General features: G+C 35.0%; 1 protein-coding gene across 1 annotated transcript in view; it reads right to left on the reverse strand.

The window, feature by feature from the left end:
* Window positions 1–15822, reverse strand: part of LOC125670462 (protocadherin Fat 4-like) — a 249559-nt gene that overhangs the window by 82564 nt on the left and 151173 nt on the right. Inside the window, exons 34-41 of the mRNA XM_056161239.1 lie at window positions 14548–14646; window positions 12169–12306; window positions 8757–8906; window positions 7937–8053; window positions 7462–7546; window positions 5862–5989; window positions 5678–5768; window positions 3329–3459 (exon numbers count right to left, since the gene is read on the reverse strand). Of these exons, the coding sequence (XP_056017214.1) occupies window positions 3329–3459; window positions 5678–5768; window positions 5862–5989; window positions 7462–7546; window positions 7937–8053; window positions 8757–8906; window positions 12169–12306; window positions 14548–14646 (939 nt within the window). The remainder of the gene's footprint in view (window positions 1–3328; window positions 3460–5677; window positions 5769–5861; window positions 5990–7461; window positions 7547–7936; window positions 8054–8756; window positions 8907–12168; window positions 12307–14547; window positions 14647–15822) is intronic.

Raw genomic sequence — 15822 nt, forward strand, 5'->3', positions numbered from 1 at the left:
AGAATATGAAGATGGAAATTTAACAAAGAATGTGGAGATTGAAATAAAACACAGGATATTGAGATGTAAATAAAACACAGAATGTGGAGATAAGCGTATGCTGCTCAAAGCGCTTTACAATAATCAATGTGCATTATTACCACGGCAGACCTTATATCAATCTAGAACTTTCTCAGCCTCCTAGGAAGCATACAGTGCAAGCTGCCATTACAAGCGCTAGAGCACTAACATTCTAACAATATCTTTCAATGTCTATAGCCAGGTACCCCTTTTGCACTTGGGTGGAGTGAGGAAATTCATGTAAAGTCCCTTTCCCAAGGACATAACGTCAGCCCTACCGCGGCTAGGACTCGAACCCACGACCTTTCGGTCGAGAGTCTGACGGCCTAACCACTCGGTTACCGACGCCAGTAAAACAGAAAAAAAACACAGGATGTGGAGATGGAAATAAAACACAGAATGTGCAGATGGAAATAAAACATAGAATGTGGATATGGAAATAAAACAGAATGTGCATGGAGAAGAAAATAAAGCACAGAATGTGAACACGGAAATAAAACACAGAATGTTGAGATCGCAGACTGTGGAGACGGAAACAATACACAAAATGTGGAAATGGAAATAAAACACAAAATGTGGAAAAGAAAATAAAGCATAGAATATGGAGATGGAAATAAAACACGGAATATGGAGATGGAAATAAAACACGGAATGTGGAGATGGAAATAAAACACGGAATGTGGAGATGGAAAACGTGCAGGTGGATAGGAAAATAAAGTACAAAAGGTGGAGATGAAAATGGGCACGGAAGGCGTAGATGAAATAAAGAAAAAAATGGGGATGAAACAAGGCATAGAACTGGTATCTTAAAGAAACATGGAAATTGGAGAAGAGACACAGCGTCCAAATGTAGATGACGTAAATAGAAACAAAGCCAGGAAGGTGTAGATATAATAAAGGACAGATGGCGATGATGAATATAAACCACAGAAAGTAGATAATGAAATATATGTACAAGGATCAAATGTAAACAAAGCACAGACGGTTGAGATGGAAATAAATGTTCCAGCATCAAACTGAAAGTCACAGGTCTCTAAGATTTAACCTTAAAGCAGATGTCCTTTGTTACGGAAGGCATTTGCATGATAAAAAACCAGCAATGCTATGACCTTGAGTGCCATGCATTGACAACAAAAAACTGGTTCTACGCTTACAGTTGTTGTCGCTATATGAATGATAAATTCTCGAATGGGACATTGAAGAAACATTCACGCAAACACATCTACAACAAATCAGGCAATGTCCTATACAATATAACATTATATGTCTTTGATATTTACACCCATCTGGAATACTTAGCATGGGAACTTAAAATAAAAGTGGTCAATCTCATAAATCCCATTAAGGAGTATAAAATTAGGAGCAAGACAAACATGGACTTGAGGTGGGCCAGACCTTTTTGATTACGGATTACTCCGTTTTACCTGATGAAGAAACACGCTCACGGCGGGTGTGACCGGTCAACAGGTACATTATTACACACTCTCTTATACACCTGATCCCACCTCTCGTATATTCATGGATCCATGTTTGCCCAACTCCTTGTATTATAACTACTAAAGAATTTGTGAAACGCGGATTTCAAAGACAGTCCTGTAACATCAACGTATTTGTCAGTAGCTTCCTCCAGTTTAAAAAATGGTCATACCTAGAACATACTCTCTGGAATCAAATTAGCTCAAACATAAACACAAACACAAACAGCGCGTGATATTACTAAATAAATATGGGAAGTTGACGGTAGAGAACGTGAAGTTATCTTCTTTGTTATAAAATGTAGTTTTCAGTTTTCCGTTAAGATCTGTGTTCAATAGAAAATCCAAATATGAAGCTGAAATGAACGATTCTGGGTGTGTTTTATCTCGAGTTTACTGTGATATATCGAATCGACACATAAATGAAAAATATTGTTAGTAAATGCAACGTTGATATATCTAAATGTTGAGTTGAAGGCCACAGCAAGGTATTTTTTCTTCTTCTGTAGAATATTTTTAAAATAAATTCCGCCTCATAGAAACAGCTTTACTTTAATTAGTTTACTCTTCATCGTGAGAAATGGTTGTGTAGTGTTGAAAAGTCATACGTCGTAAATGTACATACATACTGTTTATGTGGGATAAGTTTATTGTTTTTTTAATTACTACTTTGTATTGCTTATAGGAGTTTTGATTGATTGAGTAATGTTTTCCGCCACACTCAACATTTTTTCAGTTATATGGTGGCGCCCAGTTTTTGTTGGTGGAAGAGAGAACCCAGATACAATTTACCTGGGAAGAGACCACCGACCTTCCGAAAGTAAACTGGGATAGGAGTTTTGAGATTGACCACTGTTTGTTATCTTCACCTTTACTAAAAGTAGTTTGGAAGTTTTGAAAATCCACATTTTATTTACACCACTTATTGCATATGAAAGGCAAAGATCACGAACAGCGATCAATCCCACAACTCCCACAAGCAATACAAAATAGAGAGTTGGGCAAACACGGACCCCTGGATATACCAGTGGCGGGATCAGGTGCCTAGGAGTGGCAAGCATCCCCCGCCGACCGGCCGCACCCGCTGCAAGCCTTGCATCCCATAAATTGTGGTACAGTACAACTGAAGTTTCTCCTACAAAGCATTTGATATTTTCGTGAGGATCCAAGATAGGAGCTTGGTGGAACATTTGCTGGATCCAGCAATATATCTATTTTTAAGGCTTTTTGTGAAGTTTTGGAATCCGGTATAGGTATAGTGACTCATTTATTCGTACCAATGAAAGGATCTTAAATGTGTTGAAAACCGAAACATAAAATGAGGAAGAATTTCTTCTTTTGAAAGGAAATTATGATGAAATTTCTAAATTCTGTAAAACTTTAGCTGAAATCCCAAGTTTGTAATTTGATTGGAAAACATAGAGAGCGGTGTTGGATAAACAACATTTTTCTATCACTTTTGTGTACTGGAAAGATAGCTTCTTTAGCAAAAATATAAAGTTTGTCCAAATCTAAATAAAATAAACCCAAGAATAAAGACCCTAGTTGTATTTGAGTTTCTTGCACAAAATTCACCCCATCCTGATATAAAATAGAGTAAGCAATTAGAGCCTTATTCAAACATACACGTTCTTTACAGAATGTTTGCAAAACTCAAAGGAAGAGAATCGAGTATTACTATGTACGTATCTAAAATATCTTGGTCCTCCCTAAAGGATGACTACCTGTAGATTGGAAATATGGGAAATTTGTCACATAGCGTAATACCTTTGCATACAGTAATATATACTTACCATGTGTCTGGAGGTGTTCTTGATCTCAAACAATTCTCCATAATTAGCCAATGTGAGCGTCACAGTGCCATTCTCTCCAAGATCTGGGTCGCTAACGGCCACACTAATGTTCAGTTCTTCACTCTTTGATCCTGTGATATTGACAGATTTTAAAGGTTTCAATGACATACATGAAATGCATGATTACATGATATGAAAAAATCAGACCTGTTGCATACTGACGTATCATAACTGCATCTTTCAAACTGTACGAGTGGGATGTTATGAAAAGTCCTGTATTCTAAAGTCAATGTCATATTCATACCATCTAATGTTTTACCATAGCAAATGATAGCTAGAACTTTAACAAGAGGCCCAGGATCCTAGAATCGCTCTTCTGATACATTGTAAAACAGGCAAAAATTCTCATTAACCAAGATTCATCAATTAACAAAGTTCGATGATGTTAAGTCAAACAGTACCTGAAAATTTAAATGTAACTGTCCAAAAGTAGGCCATGGTGACCTTCTTTTGGTCGACACACTGAAGACTCAAGATGCATCAACTGACAAGTCAAATAGTATTCAAATATAGCCGTCAAATTCCAAGAGAAGGCCACAGTGACCTACTTTTTGGTCGACACACTCCAAAGACTCGCGATGCATCAACTGACAAAGTTTGATAATTGAAGTCAAATAGTATCTGAAATATTCAGATATAAACGTCAAATTCCAAAAGTAGGTCAGTGACCTACTTTTTGTTCGACACACTCTGAAGGCTCAAGACCCATCAACTGACAAAGTTTGATGATTGTAAGTCAAATACTATCTGAAATATTCAAATATAGCCGTCAAAATCCAAAAATAGGTCATAGTGACTTACTTTTTAGTCAACACACTCTGAAGACTCAACATGCATCAACTGACAAAGTTTGATAATTGTAAGTCAAATACATGTAGTACCTGAAATATTAAAATATAGCCGTCAAATTTCAAAAGTAGGTCACGGTGAACTACCTTTTGGTCAACAAACTATGAAGACTCCAGATACATCAACTGACATAGTTTGATGATCCTAACTTTCATAGTGTCCAAAATATGCATCTAATATTGAAAATGTGAAATTTGAATGTCTGCAAAATTCAAAAAGTAGGTCACTGTGACCTACTTTTTTATGAATATGTTTGGAGGCCTCTAGACGCATCAACTTACAAGGTTTGATGATTCTAAACCTCTCGCTATCTGAATTAACAACCTAAAATGTATTCATAATGATTAGCCATAAAATTCAGAGAGTAAGTCATGGTGACATACTTTTCACATGACGCACTTTAAGGTCCCATGATCCATCAACTGACAACTTTTGATGATCATAGGCTCAAAAGTGTCCAAGATATGCATCAAAATCCATTTAATAATAATTACCTGCGAAATTCAAAACGTAGGTCACCATGACCTACTTTTGAGACAACATGATATTAGGTCCTAAGCTGCATCAACTGACAAAATTTGATGATCCTAGTCCTTATACTAAACAAAATATCAAAGTTTTAACAAAACAAAATTTAAGGTCAACTTTGAAATGACCTTGAGACCCTTTACCCCAGGATAATGCCTTGAACAATTTATTATCTACAACCTATCTTCATCCTTATGCAGAAGTTTGGTGATAATTTGTCTAGTGGTTCTTGAGAAGAAGATTTTTTAGCAACCACTACTTTTGTTTGCATTTTCCTAATTATCTCCACTTGTTAAAGGGTCACAACCCTAGTTTTAATATAAATGAAAGCCTTTGGGCCAAGGATACCCTGTGACAAATTTGACAAAAATTGGCCAAGGGGTTCTTGAGATATAGCCCTTTTTCCAAATAGTTGACGCACACCGCACGCCAGACATATGGCCATATGATTAGCTCTTTGAGCCTTCGGCTAAGAAGAGCTAACAATGTCCTTCATGTTGGTCAAATGACTATTGCTAATGGTTATGTCACATTATTATCTAGTTAATAAGCAACTTTAGAGCAAAACACTTAAAATCTTCTTCTCTCTCCTCATTACTAAGTGAATGGGTTGGACTATATGTTTCTAACAAATTTACCAATGAATTTGACCTTGGACAATTTACTAAAATCCAAGGTCGTATTTTCATCATCTAATATTACAAATAGGTGTATGGGTAAAGGCATGATATTAATAATCCGGTCAATTGTTCTGGTAAATAAAGTGTTGTTGAAATATCAGATGTTTAACATTCAGTGAAAGATGTTGTGTAGTCTGTCTGTTGAGTAAATATCGTGATATGTGTGTCAGAACACATTGAGAGATATCGTGGTATGCATATCAATCGTTAATACAGAGAAATATATACTTACCCTCTTGAAGAGTGTCAGTCATATTTGAGCAATTAAAATGAGGTGTATTATCATTCACATCGAGCACTATCACATTCACTGAGACATGTTCCTGTTAATAGAAATATTCACCCATGTATCACAAAGAAACCTACGTATACCATAAGAACTGACTCTCAGGATAGAAGGCTACATTAAGTCTTACTTTATGGTCTGGGGAACTGTCTTCAACAGACACATTAAATTCATAGGAGGACTTTTCTTCCCTGTTTAGCTTCTGTTTTACCGACAGGACGCCTGTCTGATCATTGATATCAAAGTGTTCACTCCGATCTGTGTAAACAAGTATGCATCAAAGTAAAACTGATTAAAGAAATTACATCGATTTGACACGTACTACATCGAAACATTATGGTTGCAAATCCACTTCTCGTTCTACATTTTCAAACAATGGAAAGTGCATTTGTTGTTTTCTTTGGGGATATGGTGGTTGTCAGTAATGTGGGATACTTGGTTGTTTAACGTCACTCGACAATTTTGCAACACTGTGGAGACGTCTCCACTGTCGGTGAAAGGCTGCAAAATTTAGGCCTAAGCTTGGCGCTTACGGCCTTTGAGCAGGAAGTGATAATTATTGTTCTACAACTGCTGTGACACGGGGTCTCGATTTTTGCTGTCTCATCCAAAGGACCACCCATCTAGTCTTCTCTTATAACAAGTAATGTGTGCCAAGGGCCTATTTTTAACTCGGATCCCCAGTATTGTAGGACAATTGAATGCCACATATAAGCATGTCAAGTAAATATTTCTACAACGGTGGCGATCACCACTTCCCCGATAATGACAACAAAATACGATCCATCATTCATACTGTAGTATAGAAAAGGAGAAAATTTTGGACTGGACCGAGAATCGAAAACTGGACTCCTGCATTACTAGTCAGGTGCTTTAACCACCGAGCTACCCTGGCCGATATCCACGGTCCCAAAAGCCCGAAATACAGTAACTACAATTTTCTCCTCCGTAAATTGTCTCTCAGAAAAAATAGTTCACCCTGATTGTGTTTTGAATATTGAAAGTAGCACATCAAATATGCAAGTATGAAACTATCATAAGTAATGGTTTATTGGATGTGGTTTAACATTCTGCTCGAGAATTTTTCAATCATGAATATGGAGACGTCACCATTGCTGGGGAAAGGCTGCAAAATTAGGCCTATGCTCGGCGCTTATGGCCGGCCTTTGAGCAGGGAGGGATCTTTATCGTGCCACACCTGCTGTGACACGGGACCTCGGTTTTTGTGGTCTCGTCCGAAGGACCGCCCCATTTAGTCGCCTCTTACGACAAGCAAGGGGGTACTGGCCCGGATCATCACGGGATTCATCAGCAATGTCTATTTCGTTACAAAGATGAGTATAAACTAATCGATGACATATCATATCTCCTTTTACAGATACGAACATAAAATAATATCATCAGCAATATTGTATCTCACTTCATGTATATATGAGCGTGAAATTGACAGTGACAATATTGTCTCTCAGTTAAGGATACAAGATAATAAGTTACCATGGATAATTTCTTACATTATTTTAAGAACACGAAGGTAAATTTTATCATGGATAATTTCACACTTGTGTATAAAGTTACGAACATAAAATTACCATGGATAATTTCATACTTCTATATAAAGATACGAAAGTAAAATTACCATGGATAATTCCATACCTCTGTATAAAGATACGAACGTAAAATTACCATGGACAATTTCATACTTCAGTGTAGAGATACGAAGGTAAACTTACAAATACTATATTTTAGTTTCCCCCTGTCCATTTGATCTGCATCTGTAGCTGAAATGGTGTCAATTGGTTTTCCAACTGAAGCATCCTATGAGAGAGTTGTAAAACGTCATGAAATAATGTGGCGTTAGATGACAGAGGTCATGCCGTGACCTAGTTCTGATTACCGTTACTACTTAATTACACAGTGTAAGTCTTCAATTACACTATGTTCGGTTATTTATGTTTATCTTGGCATATCATATGCATAACAATAAGTAGGAGCTTAGTTGCATACACTTGTTTTCTCCTTAAAATTTCTCGAATATTTCCATTTCATATGACATGAATCAATAATATGATATAAAAATCTATCAACGAAAGTGCAAATGATTTTGAGATATCAAATTCGAGAACTATTCATATCCTATAAATTGTTTTTATGTTTCATGCAATTTGGTAAGACTGTATTTGATTCTAAGTTAAGAGAAAAGCTTACCTCATAAACACTGAAATTGTACAAAGGCTGCGTAAATTGAGGAAAATTATCATTGACATCAATGATCGTTACATTTACATCAGTTGAGTTTTCGTGAACCCCATCTGTTACTCTGACCTGCAAGTGTAGAGTCATAGGGAATGTTAGAAGTGTGAATAGTCATGATATTTACACAAAATGCTAGAAGTGCATAAATAGACAACATGCTAAAAGTGCATCAATAGGTAACATGCTAAAAGTGTATAGTTACAAAACATGCTAAAAGTGTATAGTTACAAAACATGCTAAAAGTGTATAGTTACACACCATGCTAAAAGTGTATAGTTATAAAACATGCTAAAAGTGTATAGTTACACACCATGCTAAAAGTGTATAGTTACACACCATGCTAAAAGTGTATAGTTACACACCATGCTAAAAGTGTATAGTTACACACCATGCTAAAAGTGTATAGTTACATAACATTTTAAAAGTGTATAGTTACACAACATGTTAAAAGTGTATAGTTACAAAACATGTTAAAAGTGTATAGTTACACACCATGCTAAAAGTGTATAGTTACACACCATGCTAAAAGTGTATAGTTACATAACATGTTAAAAGTGTATAGTTACAAAACATGCTAAAAGTGTATAGTTACACACCATGCTAAAAGTGTATAGTTACAAAACATGCTAAAAGTGTATAGTTACACACCATGCTAAAAAATATAACTACACAACATGCTTAAAGTGCATTATTACCCAACATATCTATCTATATGCCAAATTTATGTTGAAGTGTAGCTGGGAGATAAGTTAAAACAGTATACATATATTACCTGTAATATAACACTAGTATTCATCTCTGCGTCTAATGGTTTATGGACTCGAATACACGCCGTAATTATTTGATCTGTGCTCTCTTCAGTTATATTGGTCAGGCTGAAGGTTTCGTTCCAATTACCAGAGTCAACAATTTCCAAGTGCAACTAGAAACAGAAAAAAGATACTAGTAAGTGGGGGCATCCTAAACTTGAGAGTCCAGGCATGCTGTTTTCCAGCGTTTTGAATGAAATACTATTAAAGAAGCTTAGGTAATTCTTGAGAACCAAATCAAATGCAATACCCACATCTTCCAGTTGTTTACAAAAACCATAGTTTGGAAACGGTGAAAAGAATGAGGTGGACAAACCAATGTACTCACTTTTTAATATTTCCTCCAAAGTGACTAAGTTCAACAACCTGTAATGTGCTCAAAACTAGAGTACCACAAACGTACATCATATGCCTGTCGGACAGTGATGGCAAAATTTCAATGAAATATCTGTATCCATTACGAAAAAAGTCCAGGAAACTAAATGGTCTAATTTTAACCTTAAAGCAGGTCCATTGTGACAAATTAAACTGAAATGCAAACTGAATCTGTATTTCTTGGAGAGGAAGCAATTTTTTTCTGAACGGTGTAGATAACGGTGCACCAATGCAGCCGAAATGCAAACTGAACTTGTATTCTTACAAGAGGAAACTTGTGACTAAATTTCAGGACAATATCTGTATTCGTAACGTAAAAAGTCAAAAAAACTGTTTGACCTACTTTTAGTCCGAAAGTAGGTCATGGTGTGTGCACCAATCCAATTGAATTGATCGTATCTTGTTAAACATCCCTTTCGAGATATTTTCACTCACATGGAGACGTCCCCAATACCGGTGAAGGGGTTCAAATTTAGGCCTATGCTCGGCGCTTACAGCCATTGAGCAGTGAGAGTTCTTTAACGTGCCACACCTACTGTGACACGGGGCATCCGTTTTTAAGGTCATCTCCGAGGACCCGTGACATTCACACCTGGTGCCGAACGTTTGGCGATGAAAATGTCACTACCAGTTTTAACGACTTAGGTCTGTCGCGCCAATCCAGTTGAAGTGCAAATTGAACATCTTGTATTCCTCCGTGAGGAAGCTTATGATTAAATTTCAGGGGAATGCAAAAAATTGTCCGGAAACTGTTTGACCTACTGCTAGCATTAAAATAGGTCATGATGCGCCAATCCAGCTGAAATGCAAACTCAACTCTTACACTTCCTGAGATAGAAATTGTTACCAATGTCCAATGCTGTACATGCATCAGTTATGAAAAAAATCGGAATTTATGACATCGGCCGGATGAAGGAAGGACTAAAAGCGCAATAACATAATACGCCGTGTCTAACGACAGGATTACAAAATGAAGGAAATCAAAATCCTTGCCATCTGCACATCTTCAATACCCATTCAAACAGTATATAAATCAAGAAGTATCTTACTTTAAAACTATGGGAGGATTTAGAGAGAGAAATCATATACTTATTTCTTTAAAAGTGACCAAGTTCAACAACCTGTATTTTTCTCAAAAATCAAAAAAAAAAAAAAAAAAAAAAAAAAAAATCCAAATCCTTGTCACGTGCATATCTACGATACCCATGCAAACACAAAAATAGGAAGGTCCTCACTTGATAACTATAGGAGAACTCACTTACCCTCCAATAACATTAAATTTCAAATAAAGGAGGAAAACTCCCGTAAGAAAGATTGATATTGATCAAAATTACAACATGTTCATGTCACATATAAGCTACACAGCAAGTTTCAGCTTGATATGTGACAGGAAAAAAATGAAAATAGAAACGCGAAACTGAACAAATCTGCAAACATACATTGCTGTACCATGATACGTGCCGTCTAATGACATACATCGAAACTTATTTCAATAACATGATTTTTATCCTTTCGGATTTTTTTTTAATTCATGTCTAAAGTAACTGCATATATATATATATATATAAGTTAAGTTATGACTTACGTGCCAATTAAACGTCAGCGATTTTCAATTGTGTTACAATAAGAAAATCAGAGCTCTTTCAAATAATCAATGATCTTGCTAAAAATTAGCATTGGTTTAAGAAATAAATTCACCTTTTATCGTCTAGGGATTAGTATTTTTCTAAGAATCAGTACTTTCACTAAGAATCAGTATTTATTAAGAAACAATGGTCGTACTAAGAATCAGCATTTATCAAGAAATAAATATTCTGACGGAGAATTCAGTGCTTTTACTAAGAATCGGTACTTTTCTAAGAAACAGTGCCTTGATTTACAAAAGAACTTAAGACTAACATTAAAATTATTACATAGTTCTAAAAAAAAGCACCACCTGCATTAATTTCGTAATATCATACTTACATAAAAATCAATTCAAGAACAGAAGTGGCCGGGTTGCTTTAAAATATGTTATCTATCATAGAAACAGCAGTACAAAACATACTGGGAAAATGATATATTAAATTTTTCAACAAAAAAAAAAAACACCAAAAAAAAAAACCAAAACAACAACAACAAACAAACAACCCCCCCACCTCCTCCCCCCCCCCCAAAAAAAACCCCAACCAACCCCCCAAACAGAAGCACTTATAAATTGGCACGCACATGTATATATTCAATGTTTTATGACATCTATAATATACAAGGTCTGAAAAATGCAAAGTAAAAGCTGTAAGAGGAGTTGGTTACACAAAGTGGGTACAATGCTTAAAAATGACAAAGTTCAACTACATCATGTACATGTAAATTTTTCAAAGAATGTCTGATCACTTCCAAAAGCATACATGCACATCTTCAATGCTTACATAACAGCTGTACAAGGTTTGAAGGATGTCGAATAAATGCTGTGAGTGGGCTTAAAAATGACAAAGTTCAACTACATGTAAATTTTTCAAAAATTGTCTGATGACTTTCAAAAAGACGCATGAACAACTTCAATATGTCCATAACAACTGTACAAAGTTTGAGGAACGTCAAGTAAGAGGTGTGAGAGGAGTTGATTACACAAAATACATTGTAGATACCGTCTATTCAAGAAGTGCTTAAAATGTGTAAGTTTGACTACTGTTACGTTTTTCGAAAAATGTCTGATCACTTTCAAAACGGCACATGCACATCTTTACTGTATCCATAACAACTGTGCAAAGTTTGAGGAATGTCAAGTAAAAGGTGTGAAAGGAGTTGATTACACAAAATAGGCACACTATTACAGGGACACCCGCTCATCATTCACCATTTTATAAGCCGTTTGCACGTTGTGCAACTAGGCCAATTATATAATCAAATTCTTCTTATTCACATTAAAATCATAAGTTAATTTAAATAATAAGATAAATAGTAAAAGAGGATTATTGTCTTAGTCGTAAGCCCTTTTGCAGGGCTTCATAAGCTGGTTACCTCCCCTTTCTCGTCTGGATCCATTGCCGATACATTAAAAAGACAATCGGGAGTCTTGTTCTCTTCTATTTTGGTGTGGTATGGAAGATTGATAAAGTGAGGAGGTTCATCATTTACATCCATAATTTGAATAACAACCTGAAAACAAAAAAAAAACAGGAAGAAAGTGGAAAAAGTGGTCCATCTAACGAAGTAACAGGTAAACACAACAGGGATCAAAGTGGCCTATTCGACAAAGTAACATAAATCAAAGTGGCCTATTTGACAAAGTAACATATAAATCAAAGTGGTCTATTCAACAAGACAACAGATAAATCAAATTGGCCTATTCAACAAAGTAACAGATAACTCAAAGTGGCCTATTCGACAAAGTAACAGATAAATCAAAGTGGCCTATTCAACAAGGTAAAACATAAATCAAAGTGGCCTATTTGACAAAGTAACAGATAAATCAAAGTGACCTATTCGACAAAGTAACAGATAAATCAAAGTGGCCTATTTGACAAAGTAACAGATAAATCAAAGTGACCTATTCGACAAAGTAACAGATAAATCAAAGTGGCCTATTCAACAAAGTAACAGATAAATCAAATTGGCCTATTCAACAAAGTAACAAATAACTCAAAGTGGCCTATTCGACAAAGTAACAGATAAATCAAAGTGGCCTATTCAACAAGGTAAAACATAAATCAAAGTGGCCTATTTGACAAAGTAACAGATAAATCAAAGTGGCCTATTCGACAAAGTAACAGATAAATTAAAGGTGTCAATTCGACAAAGTAACATAAATCAAAGTGGCCTATTCGACAAAGTAGCAAATGAATTAAAGTGGTCTATTCTACAAAGTAAGACAGAAATCCAAATGGCCTATTCGACAAAGTAACAGATAAATCAAAGTGGCCTATTCAACAAAGTAACAGATAACTCCAAGTTGCCTATTCGATAACGTAACAGATAAATCCAAGTGGCCTATTTGACAAATTAAAACATAAATCCAAGTGGCCTATTCGACAAAGTAACAGGTTAATCAAGTGGCCTATTTGACAAAGTAACAGATAAATCAAAGTGGCCTATTCGACGAAGTAACAGATAAATCAAAATGGCCTATTCGACAAAGTAATAGAAAAATCAAAGTGGTCTATTCGACGAAGTAACAAATAAATCACAGTGGTTTATTCGGCAAAGTAACAGATAAATCCAAGTGGCCTATTTGACAAAGTAAAACATAAATCAAATTGGCCTATTTGACAAAGTAACAGATAAATCAAAGTGGCCTATTCGACGAAGTAACAGATAAATCAAAGTGGTCAATTTGACAAAGTAACATAAATCAAAGTGGCCTATTCGACAAAGTAACAGATAAATCAAAGTGGCTATTTGACAAAGTAACAGATAAATCCAAGTGACCTATTCGACAAAGTAACAGATAAATCCAAGTGACCTATTCGAAAACGCAACAGATAAACCAAAGTGGCCTATTCGACAAAGTAACAGATAAATCAAAGTGGTTTATTCGACAAAGCAACAGATAAATCAAAGTGGCCTATTCGACAAAGTAACAGATAAATCAAAGTGGCCTATTCGACAAAGTAACAGATAAACCCAAGTGGCCTATTCGACAAAGTAACAGATAAATCAAAGTGGTCAATTTGACAAAGTAGCATAAATCAAAGTGGCCTATTCGACAAAGTAACAGATAAATCAAAGTGGCTATTCGACAAAGTAACAGATAACTCAAAGTGGCCTATTCAACAAAGTAACAGATAAATCAAAGTGGCCTATTCGACAAAGTAACAGATAAATCAAAGTGGCCTATTCGACAAAGTAACAGATAAATCAAAGTGGCCTATTTGACAAAGTAAGAGATAAATCAAAGTGGTTTATTCGATAAAGTAAAACATAAATCCAAGTGGCCTATTCGACAAAGTAAAACATAAATCAATGTGGTCTATTCGACAAAGTAACAGATAAATCAAAGTGGTCTATTCGACAAAGTAACAGATAAATCAAAGTGGTTTATTTGACAAAGTAACAGATAAAGCCAAGTGGCCTATTCGACAAAGTAACAGATAAATCAAAGTGGCCTATTCGACAAAGTAACAGATAAATCAAAGTGGTCTTTTTGACAAAGTAACAGATAAATCAAAGTGGTCTATTCGACAAAGTAACAGATAAATCAAAGTGGTTTATTCGACAAAGTAAGATAAATCAAAGTGGCCTATTCGGCAAAGTAACAGATAAATACATGAATGATCAAATTACCTAATCTACATTGTATAAGGTTGCAGTTCAAAATCTAAAGATAAAAATCTCTTCACCAATTTTTTTTTACCAATACGGTGATAATGGTAATAATATAGTTACGTCAGAACCCCATACCTGAGAATTGCAGGTTCCTATCTGATTTGAAGCAATTACAACAATAGATATGCTATTTTCCTGTTCTCTGTCCAATTCCTTTACCAAAGTGATTACACCCTGCAAAGTAGAATAATACAATAAATAAAGTAAAGTATTCATTGATGGGATTATCATTAATCTCTATTGTGTATGAATACAATTCACTGTAGGGATTAGTATTCATCTGTTATATATGTATACAATTCATTGTAGGATTAGTATTAATCTCTGTTATATATGTATACAATTCATTGTGGGATTAGTTTTAATCTCTGTTATATATGTATACAATTCATTGTAGGATTAGTTTTAATCTCTGTTATGTATGTATACAATTCATTTTAGGATGAGTTTTAATTTCTGTTGTGTATGTATACAATTCATTTTAGGATTAGTTTTAATTTCTGTTGTGTATGTATACAATTCATTTTAGGATTAGTTTTAATTTCTGTTGTGTATGTATACAATTCATTTTAGGATTAGTATTAATCTCTGTTATGTATGTATACAATTCATTGTAGGATTAGTTTTAATCTCTGTTATGTATGTATACAATTCATTTTAGGATTAGTTTTAATTTCTGTTGTGTATGTATACAATTCATTTTAGGATTAGTTTTAATTTCTGTTGTGTATGTATACAATTCATTTTAGGATTAGTATTAATCTCTGTTATGTATGTATACAATTCATTTTAGGATTAGTTTTAATCTCTATAAATATTTATGTTATGTATGAGTACAATTCACCGTAGGATCAGTATTAATCCCTTTCACGTATGTATACAATGGAATATATTGGGAAATGATTTAAATTCGTGGGGGCCATTTCGTAAATAATTTAGATTTTGCACTTCCGTTGGAATGTGATTCCGTGGATATGGTTTATGTATGTGGAAATATTCTATACATTTTACATGTCGTTGTTGTTTTCAGGATAGGAGTACCATGAAACCCATGGAAATTAAGCTTTCACGAAATTTAATAATTTCATGTATGCAATATCGTGAACTCTGGTTATTATCATTAAGAAATTGATTTTGATTTGCGTATGGCCAGTGTTTAAATCGAGGCAGGCTACTGACAAAGAAGTTGAGAGTGAAGGGGATTCAACAGTCTCGTTTAAAGTCAGCAATTCGCAAATTTTATGGTCGAATGGCTATCTAGTTTATCAATACAACCTATCATTGGGTCAAATGCTGTCTGACATGTTTCATACCGATTGTTAGGCCGTTCTTGGCACACTGATTTTGACT

Source organism: Ostrea edulis, chromosome 4 (assembly GCF_947568905.1).
Source record: "Ostrea edulis chromosome 4, xbOstEdul1.1, whole genome shotgun sequence".
In the NCBI taxonomy this organism is placed as follows: domain Eukaryota; kingdom Metazoa; phylum Mollusca; class Bivalvia; order Ostreida; family Ostreidae; genus Ostrea; species Ostrea edulis.